This window comes from Mya arenaria, chromosome 2, assembly GCF_026914265.1.
Source record: "Mya arenaria isolate MELC-2E11 chromosome 2, ASM2691426v1".
NCBI lineage: Eukaryota > Metazoa > Mollusca > Bivalvia > Myida > Myidae > Mya > Mya arenaria.
This window is the reverse complement of record NC_069123.1, coordinates 3,883,218-3,899,246: the sequence shown is the minus strand read 5'-3', so window position 1 is coordinate 3,899,246 and position 16,029 is coordinate 3,883,218. Positions and strand designations below refer to the sequence as shown.

The window sequence follows — 16,029 nt, the reverse complement described above, 5'->3', positions numbered from 1 at the left end:
GGGTCTTCCATATCAAGATCAAGACACTAAGTTAAGTTATCTGAAAAAAAACGAGTCATATGTGTGACATATACGTTATCTTAAAAAATACAAATGTGAGTTCTGTTTTCAAGGAGAAGTTCCTTATTTGAGTGTATTGATTTGAAAGGAGGTTGTTAATGGCCTTACGACAAAAGTGCAATGAACGTTCACAATTGTTTGTCCATCACGTGATATGTTGTGTATACTACTCTGTCTTTATTTACATTTTATCATCCCTGTTCTAAATTGCCCAGCTAAATTGATAATAAATAAAGGTATGTCCAGTGACATAATTTCTTGGTCTCGTGTTGCTTTCTTACCAGTAATGGACGCAACAGTCATGTAGCGCCTTGTTGGACACAACACATAGTTGCGTAGGTTATTGATTTAAGCTTTAAGGTAAAATTTGTTAAAGCTTACCTCAAAAACGGAACGGATGTCATGGCGAATTCTCTCCGCGTTGCAGCGGTGGCTGCCATGGCCGTAAATGGTTTCGACGCCATGTTCCATCCGCCTACCGCCAATAACGTTTTTATTCCCGGGTTCTTCATCTTTATGTCATTAAAACGATCGAACCTGTAAGAGGGGTATAAAGAATACAATTCGAAAGTCAAAACAGTAATTCCTAATCTTTTGATACGATATTTTCGTGAGATTGACGTGAAACTCAACGTCACTATATTGTGTTTGTGTCGTTGTTACATTTATAAACCAATTTCTGATTCTACCGAAATCTTTGTCCATGTTTCGAATGCTGTTTGCACTCACATTTCCAGATTTATGGTTTTGTTTTTTTCTGTGTTTGCAAAGTGTAGAATTACGTGACTACATATATAATTATTTCGTTACATCGCCACATTTTACTTAAACACCAAATAAAAAAAACGTTTATTATGCAAAGTCTTGTCAAAACATTTAAAACAAAAATAATACAGCTTCAAACAGAATCATAAACAATGGAAGTTCAACAGAGTTATGTAATTTGTGGTTAATAAATCATACAGATTCATAACATTTTTTATGAGAATTTATGAACTTTTAATCGGAAACGTCAAGCACACGTGCGTCGTTGCCATAAACACATTGAGGAATGCTAGGCCTTTTTTTAAAAATCAGTTAAAAAAAATAAAATTGTCAAGTTCTGGCTCATAAATTCTAACATAAAGTCATTAGTTCATGCAAGTACTGCGAACACGTTGGGCGTGATTTATATAACTGTAGACGTATATTTTTTATGAATGCCTAGTTTATGAAGAAAACTGAAAGGTAATTTGTAACCGTTTGTGTCCTGTATTATGGAAATGGCAATTCACTAGCGGGTTAAGGGAGTGGCGCGCACCCTCCAATTTGATTGTTAAAAATGCATAGAAGAAACTAAATGCAACCTATTCGTATAAAATCTTCATGGTAGAGGTCATAACATCAACAAAACAGAGTTAGAGCATATATGTTTCGCATATTAGGGGAGGGTTGCTCGTCTCAAGTTGCACACCCCCATCACCCTCCCACATGTTTCACTCCCTCTCACATAAACCTGCGATTGTATACAGTTTAAACTTATTTATTTTACAAAGATTGTGAAACAAGTTATAACAACATTATATTAATCACTCTCGTTGGCATTATGTTACGCGAGACAGTGGTCTTGTGATGGGGGGGGGGGACCGGAGTACCCGGTGGAAACCCACTTGTCGTGCTTGGTGACCACAAACCAAACTCACATGCGCCGGGGCCGGGAGTCAAACCCGGATTGACTTGGTAGGAAGCGAGTGTGCTAACACCTGCGCTAACCGGACAGCCAAATGCAATTTTATATATGTTTAACACCCAACGTAAAAGAGCTAAATTGTTTTACTGAAACATATTACTGTGAGTATGACTCACATTAAAAATAAGCACGCTTTTAAAATAGTTCAAAACAATATTGAATACTAGTTAAATGCATTCGTCAAATTCAATAGGATTTAATTTATTAAGATAAAGAACGTCAATGACGAAGTGATCCATCTTTGGCCACTTGTAGCAATATCTTAAAACTGCAAGTTATGCATAGTTTATTATTTCAAGTCGTAAATTGACCTTGTGAAGCACAGTTGTAATTTATCTTTGCACGTTGTGAAAGAGTCACGTTTTTCTTTAAATAAGTGTCCCAGACATGTTTCAAAACATAGTCAACCCAATGCTGAGACCATTTGCATAACGTTTGCAGATGTATAGCTTATGTTTGGAGGGACGAAGCATTCACAAGGTATGTGTACATTGACGTATCCGTTGCCATTTAAACTCCTCGTTCAATATCTTGTATTAATATCAATAGTAACAAATTCATGTTTTCTTTATGTAGACAAGTACTGTTCCGTTTAATGTGCACTCTCGAAGTTTGAAATATAGCACTTTGGATAAAGAGTGTTTTTTTAACACTTACGCGCAGCCTACCGAAACAACATACTACAAGATCTTACACAAGAGACCATGCATTCATACACTACGAGTGAATCAAATAAAACTATCGGTGAAGGATGTAATGCAGCCACATTATGACTGAGGATGTCATATTATGAGTTGCTTTCCGGTGATTATAGTGATTTATCAGTGAAATAAAAATGATATTTCACTTCATTTTGAATCACAATAACGTTTTGATATTTTAACTGTTTTAAACTTTTAGCATTGCCTAACATTTTCAAATCAAACTTTAGCGCACACAAGGCTTAGACACAGTCTCAACGAAGTCATTACCGAAATGATGTCACGTTCTCATACAATTTGGCGCGCTTTTCTGAATAAATACCATAAACTGTCTTTAAGCATATAAGAAACGGAAATCAACGTTTGTTGCAGTGTAGTATATTTCACCAATTGAACAGCAATATTTCAGGAATGGCCATGGGTGAAACACATTGTATTTACAGGTGGCGCAGAAAGTTGGTGACCTAAACTGCGATCTAACATTGACAGAAATCATTTTCCTCTATATATCTTCTTATGTCATAGATACTTACATGCCTCTCATCCATTCTGTAGATTCATCGTTCCACTCGAAAGCTTCCAACCTGTTCCCTTTCAACTTGGCGAAGGCGTATACCAAGTGGGTGCATAAGCTTGGATCTATATCTTCAGGGTAGTATTTGCCCTGATTTGGCCTGTATTGGGCCCAGTTTGTGTAGTAGCATACCCGTCTATATTGAGCTGAAATAAGTTTTATCGAATTATATTATATTTTAATTTACTGGTACAGAACGGATTTGATGCAATAGAAAAAACATGGACAAAAAATGTTTTAGCCACTAGGTCTCCATATTCACTAGTGTCGGGGGGGGGGGGGGGGGGTGAGTTTGAGACTCCCTTAATTTTGTTGTGGCAACCGTACTCCATGGACACAATTTTTGTCTACTTCAGACTACCTGACCCGTCAATTCAAACAACAGCCAGAACTGCACATGAACTTTTACGGCGCCCCAGGTAAACGTCACGGGACTACTGTGTTGTCAAGAGTCTCGAAATGCTAAGAGAAATTTTTAAAAAAAATCCGTTTTAAGGCTAAGGCGGTTTCTTCAATTTTGTCGTCTCCTTTGTTCTGCCATTAACAATATTACCAAATTATTATATTATTTTATCTTTTACATCGTGGGATAATACCAAAAGGTGCCAAAACTTTACATTTAATGTCAATTGGATGTTATTGGCACTAACACGATATACTTGTTGATAAAAATAGTTATTTGAAGAAACTGAAAGGGAGTTGCGTCCCTTGCCTCCTGAGCATTGTCGTAGGTAAATGATGGGTCTCAAGTTTGAGCCTATTCATGAATTTATTTGGAGAACTTCCGTGAGCTTATTTATGTTTAAAAAGGGTCTCAAATCTGAGTCTTTTCAAAACGTTGGTAAGAGACCGTGTGTGAACATAAGGACTTTGCCCATGTTCACCCAAGTTTACTTTGTATTATTGAGACCATCCTTGGGCATAAGGACTTCATCAATGATAACGTTTGAGTCGGGTCAGAACTTAGACATGAGACCTTGTCTGAATGTAAGGACTTGACCCATGTTTACTTTTAATTCTATTCGGAACTTAGACATGATACCTTTCGTGAGCAGAAGGACTTGACCCATGTTTACGTTTGATTCTATTCGGAGCTTAGACATGATACCTTTCGTGAGCAGAAGGACTTGACCCATGTTTACGTTTGATTCTATTCGGAACTTAGACATGATACCTTTCGTTAGCAGAAGGACTTGACCCATGTTTACGTTTGATTCTATTCGGAACTTAGACATGATACCTTTCGTGAGCAGAAGGACTTGACCCATTATTTTAAAAGGTCTCAAGTCTGACATTATATATCCATCGATTGTTTTTAAATAGTAAAAATCAACTGCACAGAATTGGTTTTATCAATGTAGAAATACTAGTTGTGAAACAGCATTTTTCATTTTCAATTATCTGGAAGAAAACAATGTATATATATATATATATATATATATATATATATATATATATATATATATATATATATATATATATATATATATATATATATATATATATATATATATATATATATATATATATATATAATAAAGCACACAATGAAAATAAGATTTTAACATTAGACGACCATGGCGACCATGTAAGGACATTGAAAAATAGAATCTATAAACTATTTTATAACAATGAATACATCAAAACAACTGCAAACGTGTTAAAACGTAGCCACAAAACCTTTAATAAATCAACGTCAACAAAACTAAGGTTGGCGTTGGGGTTTATAAAGTCATTGACATAAAATATCAACTAATCACAGACGTGCACTGACAATCAAAAAATAGAAGTCTTGTAATATATCACTCGTTTAAATTTGATTTATGCATACACTTATAGCCTTAAAACAAACCACAGAAGCATGAACAAGTTTAGTATTTAAATCATCAATCTTAAAATCCAATTCTTATTGGTAGCCTGACTTTTAATCAGATGGATGCTTCATGTGATTGCCCTAAGTACAGACGTGGTGTTTGTTTGTCTTATTCCTATCATATGTCTGTATGGTCATTACGTCATAAAAACTATACTATTTCTCCAATAATTTCGTATGGGTGTAAATATATAGAAGATTGAAGCTTTTGAACACAGTATTGTTATGTCGTAGGTGCTGAACTGTCTTTGGTGTCTGATCTTTTTTTTTAAATTGTTGGTGATATGAAAGAAAAAAAGTTACGTTAATTTCTAAATAACTTTCATGAAAGACAAGATATGAACATACATCTTCTTCCTATATGATAATTTCTGCTTCTACACGTGTGGAATCTTTTAAGATTTTCCTGTATTTTAAAGATGCAATCCTTGGGCAAAACTCCAACTGAAGGAATTTTGTAGAACATTTTACCAAGGATTACATCATTAAGATACAAGCAAATCTTATCGTTATGCACTATGACAAAACGATTACAATCAGGTGAATTTTGTTGAAACTCACTTGTTGTCAAACAAGGGGGTAACAACTTTCATCAGAACAATAAGAAGTCGGCCCGGTTCACTTTAAATTTAAACTTTAATTAACATTGGTATTGCGATGTTTTTAATTGCCTTTTGGTCTGATCAATGATATGAGTTAATTATTTCAATGTCAGGTTGGTATTTTGCTAATTAATTTCAAGGTTATCAATGACACAATGATTGGCATAACACCAAACATGTCTGTCAGAAAATAATGCAACACTATGTTTATGTGCTCTTAATGTCAGCTTAAAACATCACTCTCTAAATTTGGAACGCTGTTCTTTACTTGGATATTATAGAAAGGTTTTTTGCATTTTGGATTGTAATAAAACTCTCTAAATTTAGAATGTTGTTATTCGCATAACTATCATTTCAAAGGTCATTAATTATCTGACTAGTGGTAAATTTCCTTCAATTTTGAATGTTCTTTACTTCATTACCATGGCAAAGGCGTTTGACTTTCTGGGTTTGAATATAACTCTCTACTTTTGGAATTTGCTCCGCTATCATTTCACAGGTTATTGATTATCTGCTGGGGGTTTAATTCTCCAAATTTGGAATGATGGTCATTACTCCAATACCAAGGCAAAGGTAATTAACATTCTGGTTTATAATATTATTCTTTTAAATGAAGAGAGACATTCTATAGGATTCAAAGCTTTCGTCTATGTTCTGTCGTGATTCTTTCGTTTAGTGTCTATATAACTTGTCTACTTACTCTTTTTATCTTACTCCCATAGCTAGTCCTTTAACTTGTGCTCAGCCTTTGACTATTTGTGTCATTTCAATTCACAACTATTCCTACCAACATGAAACAGAACAGAGAAAATAGTCAGTATTTCTGTTCTTTTCTGTTCTATCCTCAGGAAATAAAGCAATACAGTACTATTGTCAGACCAAATATTAGTACTTCTATAATATATATTATAATGTTCCATACTGGTAGGCTGGTATCCATAATAAAGGATTTATTGTCAAAAAGATCATAAGTATCCTTTGGTTTATTAATGGCTGTTTGTACATAAATGTGATCTGGTATGCTACTAATTTTTAACTTTATGCGTTATTTTCAAGATAATGACAACAAACGTCAACTAAATGTTTTGTCCATTGTATGCTAAAGTACTAAAATAAAAAATAACAACCCTTCCTCTTAAAGTTTGACAAAATACGCGATAACTGAGGTAAATTGAAATGTTTTATGGAAATGTATGTTATTAACTTGTAACAATATTACACGAGACAGTTTTATTCTGTCATTAATTTCAAAAGCAAACATGTGAAAGCGGGTTTTTGTTAAGAAAAACGATAGCTCTGCTTGACGGTGTAGTTGACATCTTAACTACGATTAACATTTCCAGGAAGAAAAGAAAGAACAAAGAGCTCTTATTGATCATCCAAAGTATGAATTATTGTGTAAATGTGCGTAATAAATAAGTTGGAAATGCACGTGGCACGTGTCTTTCGATCCTTGTGCCACTTTACGCGGTCTTAGATTATAACCTATGAGATAGCTCATCAGCGTCCAAGTACCACGGTTATCAGTTGAAAAATATCGTGTTAAATAGCAATTGCTTGCTTCGCTCGATCTGCTTGCTACTCCCTTCTTTATCATTAAAATTTAACATGATATGTTTTATCTAATACAAGGGTCATAAGACCGTCTGACGAGTCCTTTCAGTTCATTTTGGATGAATGTCTGTCACAAAATCTACACTGCATATATGATGGGGTAGTGGTAGATATGATGGAAGCGGTTGTAAGATTTTTACACCAGTGGAAAAGAAAAAGTTTAACATAATTTCAAATTACCTTGTATTGACAATAGCTGAAGCAGCGAAACGACAAATACAAGTGCTCCGTTTAGAGGAGTAAACATCTGAAATGAAAAGAAAAGACAATTATATATACTGATCAAATACACGATAACAAACATAGTGTTATGATCCAGATTGTTTGTATAATCAGTATAATTTAACCGTCTCATGGCCTCACGATTATCCCCCTTTATTGCTTTTTTTTTGCTACGTAATCGTAAACATGGATTTTAATCGTTGATGCTAAATTTGTACTAGGGAAAGGCGTTACAATAGTTCATAATGGTGATAATTTAGATAACAATACTTTTCTTGAATGACTTTTTAAATTATTGTCAAGCTCCAAGTTTACCGCGGATTTACAAATATCTATTTCATTTTGATTGAGATTGTTTATGGACAACACCGTCATGTTGAGTGAATGGCAAACATCACTAAACGAAAGAAAAACTGTTTTCTAATTTTAATTTATTTCTTTCACACAATTAAAACTATGAAAGCTTGTGAAGTTGTCAAAAAATGGTGGTTTGTAACCTATCCAAAAATCATCACTTAGAGGCAGTACCTTTCCTTTTTCAAACATTTAAAGAAACGGAAGCCATAAACAATATCAAAAACGCTACAACAACTACTACAAGACATTAACCACGGGTTTACGGCACTATTTATTCAATCATGAACCCTCAACATAATTCAACAAATACAAAAATCGATTGCTGAGACTGATAAACTTAAAATATAATACGTTTATAAAATGGTTAGAGATACCATTAATCATATGATTGTGTGTGTGGGGGGGATATTGCAGTTAATGATTATATGAGATAAGATGTTAAAACGTGAGTAAAATCAAGTCGAAGTTGTTTGTAAACGATGGGCTGCTGCTTGTTCAAACTGGCGTAGCTCCTGGTAGGCACTGCCGACCTGACCCTGTACATGATTATTCTTAAAGGTGGTATTTCAAAAATGCATTTAAAACAGGTACTGGGCGTTAATGCTTAAGGGACGATTTTTAGGATCATTGATCAGTAATAATCGGTTTGAGTATAGATTCCCACTTACGCAAAGGAATTGATGACGGTCCATTGAAATGGGAACTCTGAATGACCTGGATTACTAATATTGATATGTGTATGATTTAAAAATGTTATCTCCGGAATGATTACTCAATCCAAGCCAAGTTAAAAACCTTTTCGCTCACTTTTTAAAAAGCGGGATAATGTCTCTGATTGGCTGACGGAAAGAGCGTCAGAAGGAGACCTCGTAAATTTCGCTTTCAGATCGTAATGCAAAGAGTATTTAGCATAAGATTTTAATATGATTTCCGATGGTCGTTGACAGATTTGCTCTTAAAATAGTTCAGTTAACATGCGTTATCACAAGGCCAATATCTCAAAATGTTAGACCTCAAATGTATTATGTGAATCATAAGGACTTTTTTTCTTTAATGTACTCATAATTCAAATATCATTTCTTTGCCAGTTAACAAATTTACAAATAAAGATATTATTGCATAAGCATTTACAGTCAAAAGAAGGTGGTTTCTAACGACATAAATGTTTGAACATATATTCTTATTTACAATCACTCACTTCTGACAACGTGTTCGGTTTTATGTGTATTGTAGTTATAAACCAACAGATGCATTCGTATTGCATATTGTCTGTCTTGTCTTATCTACTGGTTGTCAAACTTTTATCCAGATTTCGACATTGAAATGTTGCTCATAAATTAATTTCTTTGTTTGCACCAACTACTTTAGTCATCATTAAGGCGTCGTAGTTTTGTTTATAGTTTCTGTTTTTCTCTCCATTAATATTACCTATGATGTCATTTTGCATTAGTAAGGATTGTTGAAGTAATTTAATACCCAGGTCAGTGTGATTCTAGTTTATGTCTTACATTAGTAATACTAACGACATTTTCTTTGTCATAATAATGCGACTCAAACGCTGTGGTTAATTTCAATCTCTTCTTTCTTAAGGTCAACAAATGAACTCATTATCGCCTGAAGCGATGTATCTAGCCTCTAAACCTGTGTGAATTAATGTCTATATGATGACCCATATTACATTGTCACAGCTAATTGTCCAACGTGTGTCATTTATTTGTATCTGCTAGCCATAATGTCGGAGGTTTATTAATTACAGGCTACGCAATACGTTTGAAAAGTATTTACGGGTCACACAAACCTTTTACAAATTCGCACATTAGCTGCTTTTGGTGTGGTTTTAGGCAGGGCGTAATTTAAATATGGTCGGTGAAGTGAATAACATATCTATACTTTTTTGTAACGAAATGACTGTGTGGCAAGCCTACAGATGAAATACTTACTGTGCATATTTGCACGTTTGCCTCAATCTAATTACACCGAAGTATCTTATGCCCAATGCATAAGCAAAGTAAAAAAAAACCTGTATGTGCATAAGCAGGCAAATTTGCGCATGTCGTTTAAACTGAGCTTAAACAATGCCTCCCTTTTTGTCTGGCTTAAGCTCTGTGGTTTTAAAACATGAGTTATGTGACTGATCACATACTACGATGATGTCATATTACCTTATATTTTAAATGGTTTTGACTGAATAAGTAAAAGTTACTGATATCTAAGAGTGGGGTTCGAAAACATGAACGCGAAGCGCAGGAGAGGTATTCTTGCATGCACATGTAATTGAAGATATATGGTGGCATAGAAATGACATGTGTGAAGTATTTTAATGCAACGTTCACTAAGACGTTGAAACGAAATGGTAAGTCGCTGCTACAAGATATTTAGTCACGGCAGTCACGGAAACGAGATAGTAAGTCGTGAGAACGTTATAAATATATCGTGGGAAACGAGGTAGTAAGTCTATATCGTGGGAAACGAGGTAGTAAGTCGTAGTAAGTCATAACAACGTTATAAATATATCGTGGGAAACGAGGTAGTAATTCATATATCGTGGGAAACGAGATAGTTAGTCGTGATAACGTTATATATATATCGTGGGAAACGATGTTATAAATACATCGTGGGAAACGAGGTAGTAAGTCATATATCGTGGGAAACGAGATAGTTAGTCGTGATAACGTTATAAATAGATCGTGGGAAACGAAGTAGTAAGTCGTGTCCATGAGCTTAGTCGTGTAAACTACAAAGTAATTCGCGGCCACGAGATACTAAGACATATGAAAGGGATAGTGAGTCGAATTCACGTGTTAAAAAATGACACATGCTGCCTTTATGCCATCGTACATATATGTTGCATTACGAACTGATTCTGCTGTATAGCATGTTAGTCTGTTGAATACATTGTAAGAAATGAAATGAAAATACACAGCTTTTTATCAGCTGATGTGATCTTAAACTAGAATACTGCAATGTACGATCATTAAGTGGTAAGATAATGTTCTTAATTACAATTACGTTTTTTTTTTCATTAAAGCATGTCTGTGGTACAAGTAATTATTTAGATGGATTGTATTTTAATTGGACGTTTTTGAGGTAAACATAACTATATGCATGGTCTTAAAGCAGCATTGTGGAGAAGCCTAGTTGTTTTAACACTTTGATTATGATAACTTCATAATGTTACTTGTCAGGAAACTAGATTTATCGAATTCATAGTTCACCGAAACCTATGACTTTAAAATACACAGGATTTGGTCATTGCATTGAAGCGATATTCAATGTATTATTTTTCGGTTGCAGTTATATTTTACTCAGGTAAAACTATTTAAGTTTATGTATTGGCATGGTGTAAACATGAACGTTTGGCATTTTCGTTGCACATACAAGCTAGCGTTCGCAGTATGGTGTGAAAACTATGAGATGACCGATAGGTGACAGCGCTATTCAGGATCTCAGTTTCGAATTCGAAACAATGATTGAAAACTATATGTGAAAAACCAAATAATAACCGTTATATTGACTTCGAAATGGCAATAAAGCCGAATATAGCGATCTTCGGGTAATTGGTGGAAATTTGAATTAAATAAAGAAGAAAAGTTCGGGACCCAAAGTTAATATCGAAACAACTATTAATTCGGATAATCGGTGTTCGGATAAATGGTGTTTAAATGTGTCTACAGCTGTCTATATTGTAAAAACAAAACATTGATTTTAACAACGCTAGGCACATGAAATAAGGTGTAAAATAAAACTAGAAACAGATTTAGCACGATGCTATTAAACTATTATTTCAGTCAAAATATCTGCCGATGCCATAGTAACAAAACTGACCAAAACCTATAAAATTGTAGTCATGTTTCTAAAATTATCAATACTTACCCTGAATTTTTGTTTTGCTTACCACATTTGATGCACCAACTATTACAACAGTTGAGCGTTAAAAACCTTATGAAACACTGCATTCTTCGTTTTTTTTTGTGTTTTAAATTGCTGTTTAGATACCGAACATTTGCTTTAATTGTATTTTTTTTTAGATATATCCTTGTTTTACAATCAAACGCTCGACAGTTTTAAGCTGGTGTGTTTTTGTTGTTGATTTAAAAGAGAAAACGTCGATGTTTTGCCCTGATCAATTTCATTCTAACAGCGTTCTGTTGGCCATAACTCGACAACCGTATAAAGATCTTCTTTAAACTTGATACGTAGACTAAAACATTTTTTTGATTGATGCCCCTTGATAGACTGAGAGAAAACACATAATTGTTTGCGTTCGAATGTTGTTCATGTGTTTAATTTAAAGTTGTGTACTCTACTTTGGTTTAAAGTTATATTAACTTATGCTAAGACACTCCTCAGTGTGTGTATACCACGTGATAAATAACGTCATATATGCTACGTCGGGAGGCAACATTTTTGTTAAAAGTCTTCATTCAGAGAATAATATTGCCTTCCGACGTAGCATTTATGACTTAATTCATCACGTGGTATACACACACGTGAACCCCGTTGGCATGATTTTGTACAAGAGTGTTGTCTTGCGTTGTGTGAGAAACCAGAGTACATGGCGAAAACCCAATTGCCAATCTTGGTGAGCGCAAACCGAACTCGCATACGAATCCGGGACACCTTAGTGAGAAGCGAGTGCGCTTACCACTATGCTAACCAGACTATCTTTTGTTTTTAATTCACTCGCGTTAAAGCAAATGAACGTATAATTCACGCCATAAATTTTGAGCTTGCTGCCGTCGTATTTCAAACGCAGCATCTGTGACAATAAACATGTCAAAAGTGACATATCAAGAAGTCTTTGCAAACTGACTAATAACAAATTTGAAAGCCGGAAACAAAATTGCCGCTTTTAGTAAGCAAGCCCGACACTTTTAATTTGTTAAACAGGAACATCTGTTACGAAGTTGTTAAATCAAACTGTTGAATGCAACTGATATTACTTAGATATGATTTACTGAAGGCCACCCTAATATAAGTTAAGTCAAGCTTTGCCCTTTTTCGAATTCATGGGTAGTAGATTCGCCGTTTTGATTGGACATTTAAAATATTTCCATAAATTCAGAGCTCCGAGCTATACGTTTTAAGACCGTTGTCAGTACATGTGTACTAGCTCCGTCATATTTTAAAATTGTTCACACACGCGCACTTACTGTGACAAGTCAGAACTATAATACCCTGAGGTTTTTTTCTTACGGAATTAAGTAAAACGTAGTTGCCGTGTTTCTGATAACTAAAACTCTCCTTGTTTTTTTATCATATTCATTAGGGACTACTGCTCCATAAAGTCCAACTGTTATTCACTAAATGCGAATTAGCAGTTATCAATTTCATGCCAAAGACAATGCATTAACCTCCAAATAATTTTATGTCAACATTATTTAGACCAGCTATTAAAAATAGAATTGCTGTTTTGCTTATTAAAAAAAATCTTATTGAAGACTCGCTAGACTTAGAAAAATATTCACTTCGAATACAGCTGATTTGGCTTTTGTAACGGTTGCAACGGTTTAGCAAAATCAATGTGAAAGAACTATGCTCATAGTTCGCCCGTTAATTTAAACTGGCTTCCGTCGTATTTTGAGACGTTTCACACGCGAGCAGCCACTGTTACAGTGAACATGTCAGAAGTCATCTATCATAACGTTTTTGCATACTTTAGTATAATAAATGAGTTAGAAGAACTGGTTCAGTTGAACAGCAATGTGAAATGTGCGTTGCTGTTGCAGTTTTTAGGGGGCCGTGGCGGGGGAAATCACATCAGCAAACTAAATGTTAATACGCGTTATACTAATAAAATAATGAAGCCAGATGTCCAAGGGTAACACCTATTAGTGCAATTCTAAGTATCATTTATATGATTAAACAGTCTTCATTTGCGTGATACAGAAATAGGATTAAGATTATTCGGGGCAAATCAAACTTTGATATGCATGGTGATGCTTTTTGATCAATTGATAAATATTATAAGTCCAAATTACTTTAAGTGTAGACGTGAATGAGAAACTAGTATTGATTTAGGTTATCGTATATAATAGCCATGCACGTATACAATTAACACATACCATTTGCATAAACATAACAGTTACAAGGGCAAGTTTGGACAAGGTTGTAGTTTATCCAACCAGCATAATTAATAGTTATTGATAGTTACAATAAACTGTTTACGATATTCGAACGCATAACAAAAGCTGCATGAATATCAATTTATAGTACAAACTTAACCTTACATTAACACTTTTGCCCATTATTTGTAAAAATTAAATGAAAAAAAGCAACACATCAAATGTTAATGTTTCACTTAAAGCTGCACTCTCACAGATTTACCGTTTTTACAACATTTTTTTTTGTCTTGGAAAGAGGAAATTTTTGCGAAAATATTTGCAAACCAATGATAAAAGATTGCTGACAAAAGATCAGAGCGCAGATTTGCATATTTACTAACGGTTTAAGAAAAATGTATAATTCATGAATTTTTTAACTTTAATATGAAATTCTTCGATCTAATTTTTTGGCAGCAGTCTTATATCACTGGTTTCCATGGATTTCGCAAAAACTGGCTCGTTCCAAGACAAAAAAAAGTTGTCAAAACGTTCAATCTGTGAGAGTGCGGCTTTAAGAGATTATTTGTTTTATATTTTAAATGATTGCATAAATAATTTTAAACATATATCTACAAAATGTTGACGTCTTACCAGTTTGCAAACGCTTTGATATTGCATAAATTACATTTAACCGCTTTATTGCCCAAGTATAAGATTGTGTATGTTTGCGATTACAAACTCTAATAAAAAAATCCAGTATAGTCTTTGATGTTTTATCTCGTCATTTACTTGAACGAGCTGAATGGCTCCAAAACTAGTATTGTTTTGTTTGCAAGATATTTTGCTGCTTAATACATCTAAATAAAATAAATTAATACTCAATCCATTTCAAAAACAAGGGTTTCAATTAAGATCTTCGTCGATTTTAGTCGTAAATCTTAGTGCAATAGTTTCATTATGTTGCTACATATTTATGTGGAGTGAACTTTAAACCAACATTGAAAAAACAGTTGGAACCATTTATGAAGTTTATACAGAATTAAGATTCTTAAAGTTACTTCTATAATTCTTTATTAAAACCAGCTCCCAGGGTCCAATTTCTCGAAATTACTTAAGGCTGTTATAACACGATTAGGCTTAGCCCACTATGTTCTTCTATAATTTGTGATATATTTACGTTGTTTGGAAGGTATTTGACTGTTTATTAAAGTTTTCCGTCTGATAATCATGAAAAAAGTTTTATTTATCAAAATAAGGTTAAAGTAAAAATGATGCAAAACAAAATAAGCTACTTAAGTCTGTTAACTTAAGAAGCTTCGAGAAATCAGGGCCAGCAGGTCTTGGAATGAAAGCGAGATAGTTCAATCTAGTATTCTAACGTAACTTTAAATCTTCTCGCATTTACTCATCTAGTTTAACATACGAGTATTAAATATTCTATATTTTTCAATATTTACTATTGAGTCTCAAATATTTAACTTGATCCTGCAGTTTTTATTATATTATTAAAATGTCGTACCTTAAAGTTGCTTTGAATATTCCTTTCCAACAATAAACTACACGTTCATATTATAAATATCCAAAGCCGAGTACTACTCTAATGTTTTATATGAATCTACTCAGCTCTAGTTGTCTTGTGTTAAGAAAAACAACCACAAAAGCAATCGGGTTTTATAGAATATCGATGTTTTTTTCACGTCACGTTACGTTACGTTTTTCGTTACGTTTTACGGCACAGTGCACTGCGTCGAGACTGTGAACGAAACTGACGACTCCAGTAAAACAGCTAATGATGTAGTCTTCACTGTAAAAATCAACAGGCCGGAGGCAACTCGTTGTCAGTCATTACCTCACTAGCTAGCTACAATAATTAATTTCTTATTAAGACGTATTTTGTCTAAACGCCGTAGTTTTTGACATTTAATTAAGATCCTTTCTGCGTTCTTTTATGCTTAATTAAGATTTAATAAACTGTCAAAAAAGAGTACGATTATATAGAATTTAAGTTTTTAAATTGTTGTTGTTGCTTATAATATTTATATGTATGTCAAAACAGATCGTATGTAACTAAAATGGCGTGCTAAATGTTGATTGTTGTAATTTATTATTTTGCAAAATATAAAAATATATATTTATATAAATATTAATTTATTTTAAGTAGCTTATTTCAATAAGCCAAATTTCATACTTAAATTTAATTTTGATAAATGAAAATTTCTTGATAGTGATAACCATAAAGATAATTCAAATCTA

General features: G+C 33.7%; 1 protein-coding gene across 1 annotated transcript in view; it reads right to left on the bottom strand.

Annotated features, from left to right (window-relative positions):
- Positions 1–15,510, bottom strand: part of LOC128204505 (acidic mammalian chitinase-like) — a 29,427-nt gene extending 13,917 nt beyond the window's left edge. The window contains exons 1-4 of the mRNA XM_052905922.1: positions 15,296–15,510; positions 7,334–7,400; positions 3,024–3,210; positions 442–597 (exon numbers count right to left, since the gene is read on the bottom strand). Of these exons, the coding sequence (XP_052761882.1) occupies positions 442–597; positions 3,024–3,210; positions 7,334–7,400 (410 nt within the window). The 5' untranslated portion in view covers positions 15,296–15,510. The remainder of the gene's footprint in view (positions 1–441; positions 598–3,023; positions 3,211–7,333; positions 7,401–15,295) is intronic.
- Between the last annotated feature and the right edge of the window lie 519 nt (positions 15,511–16,029).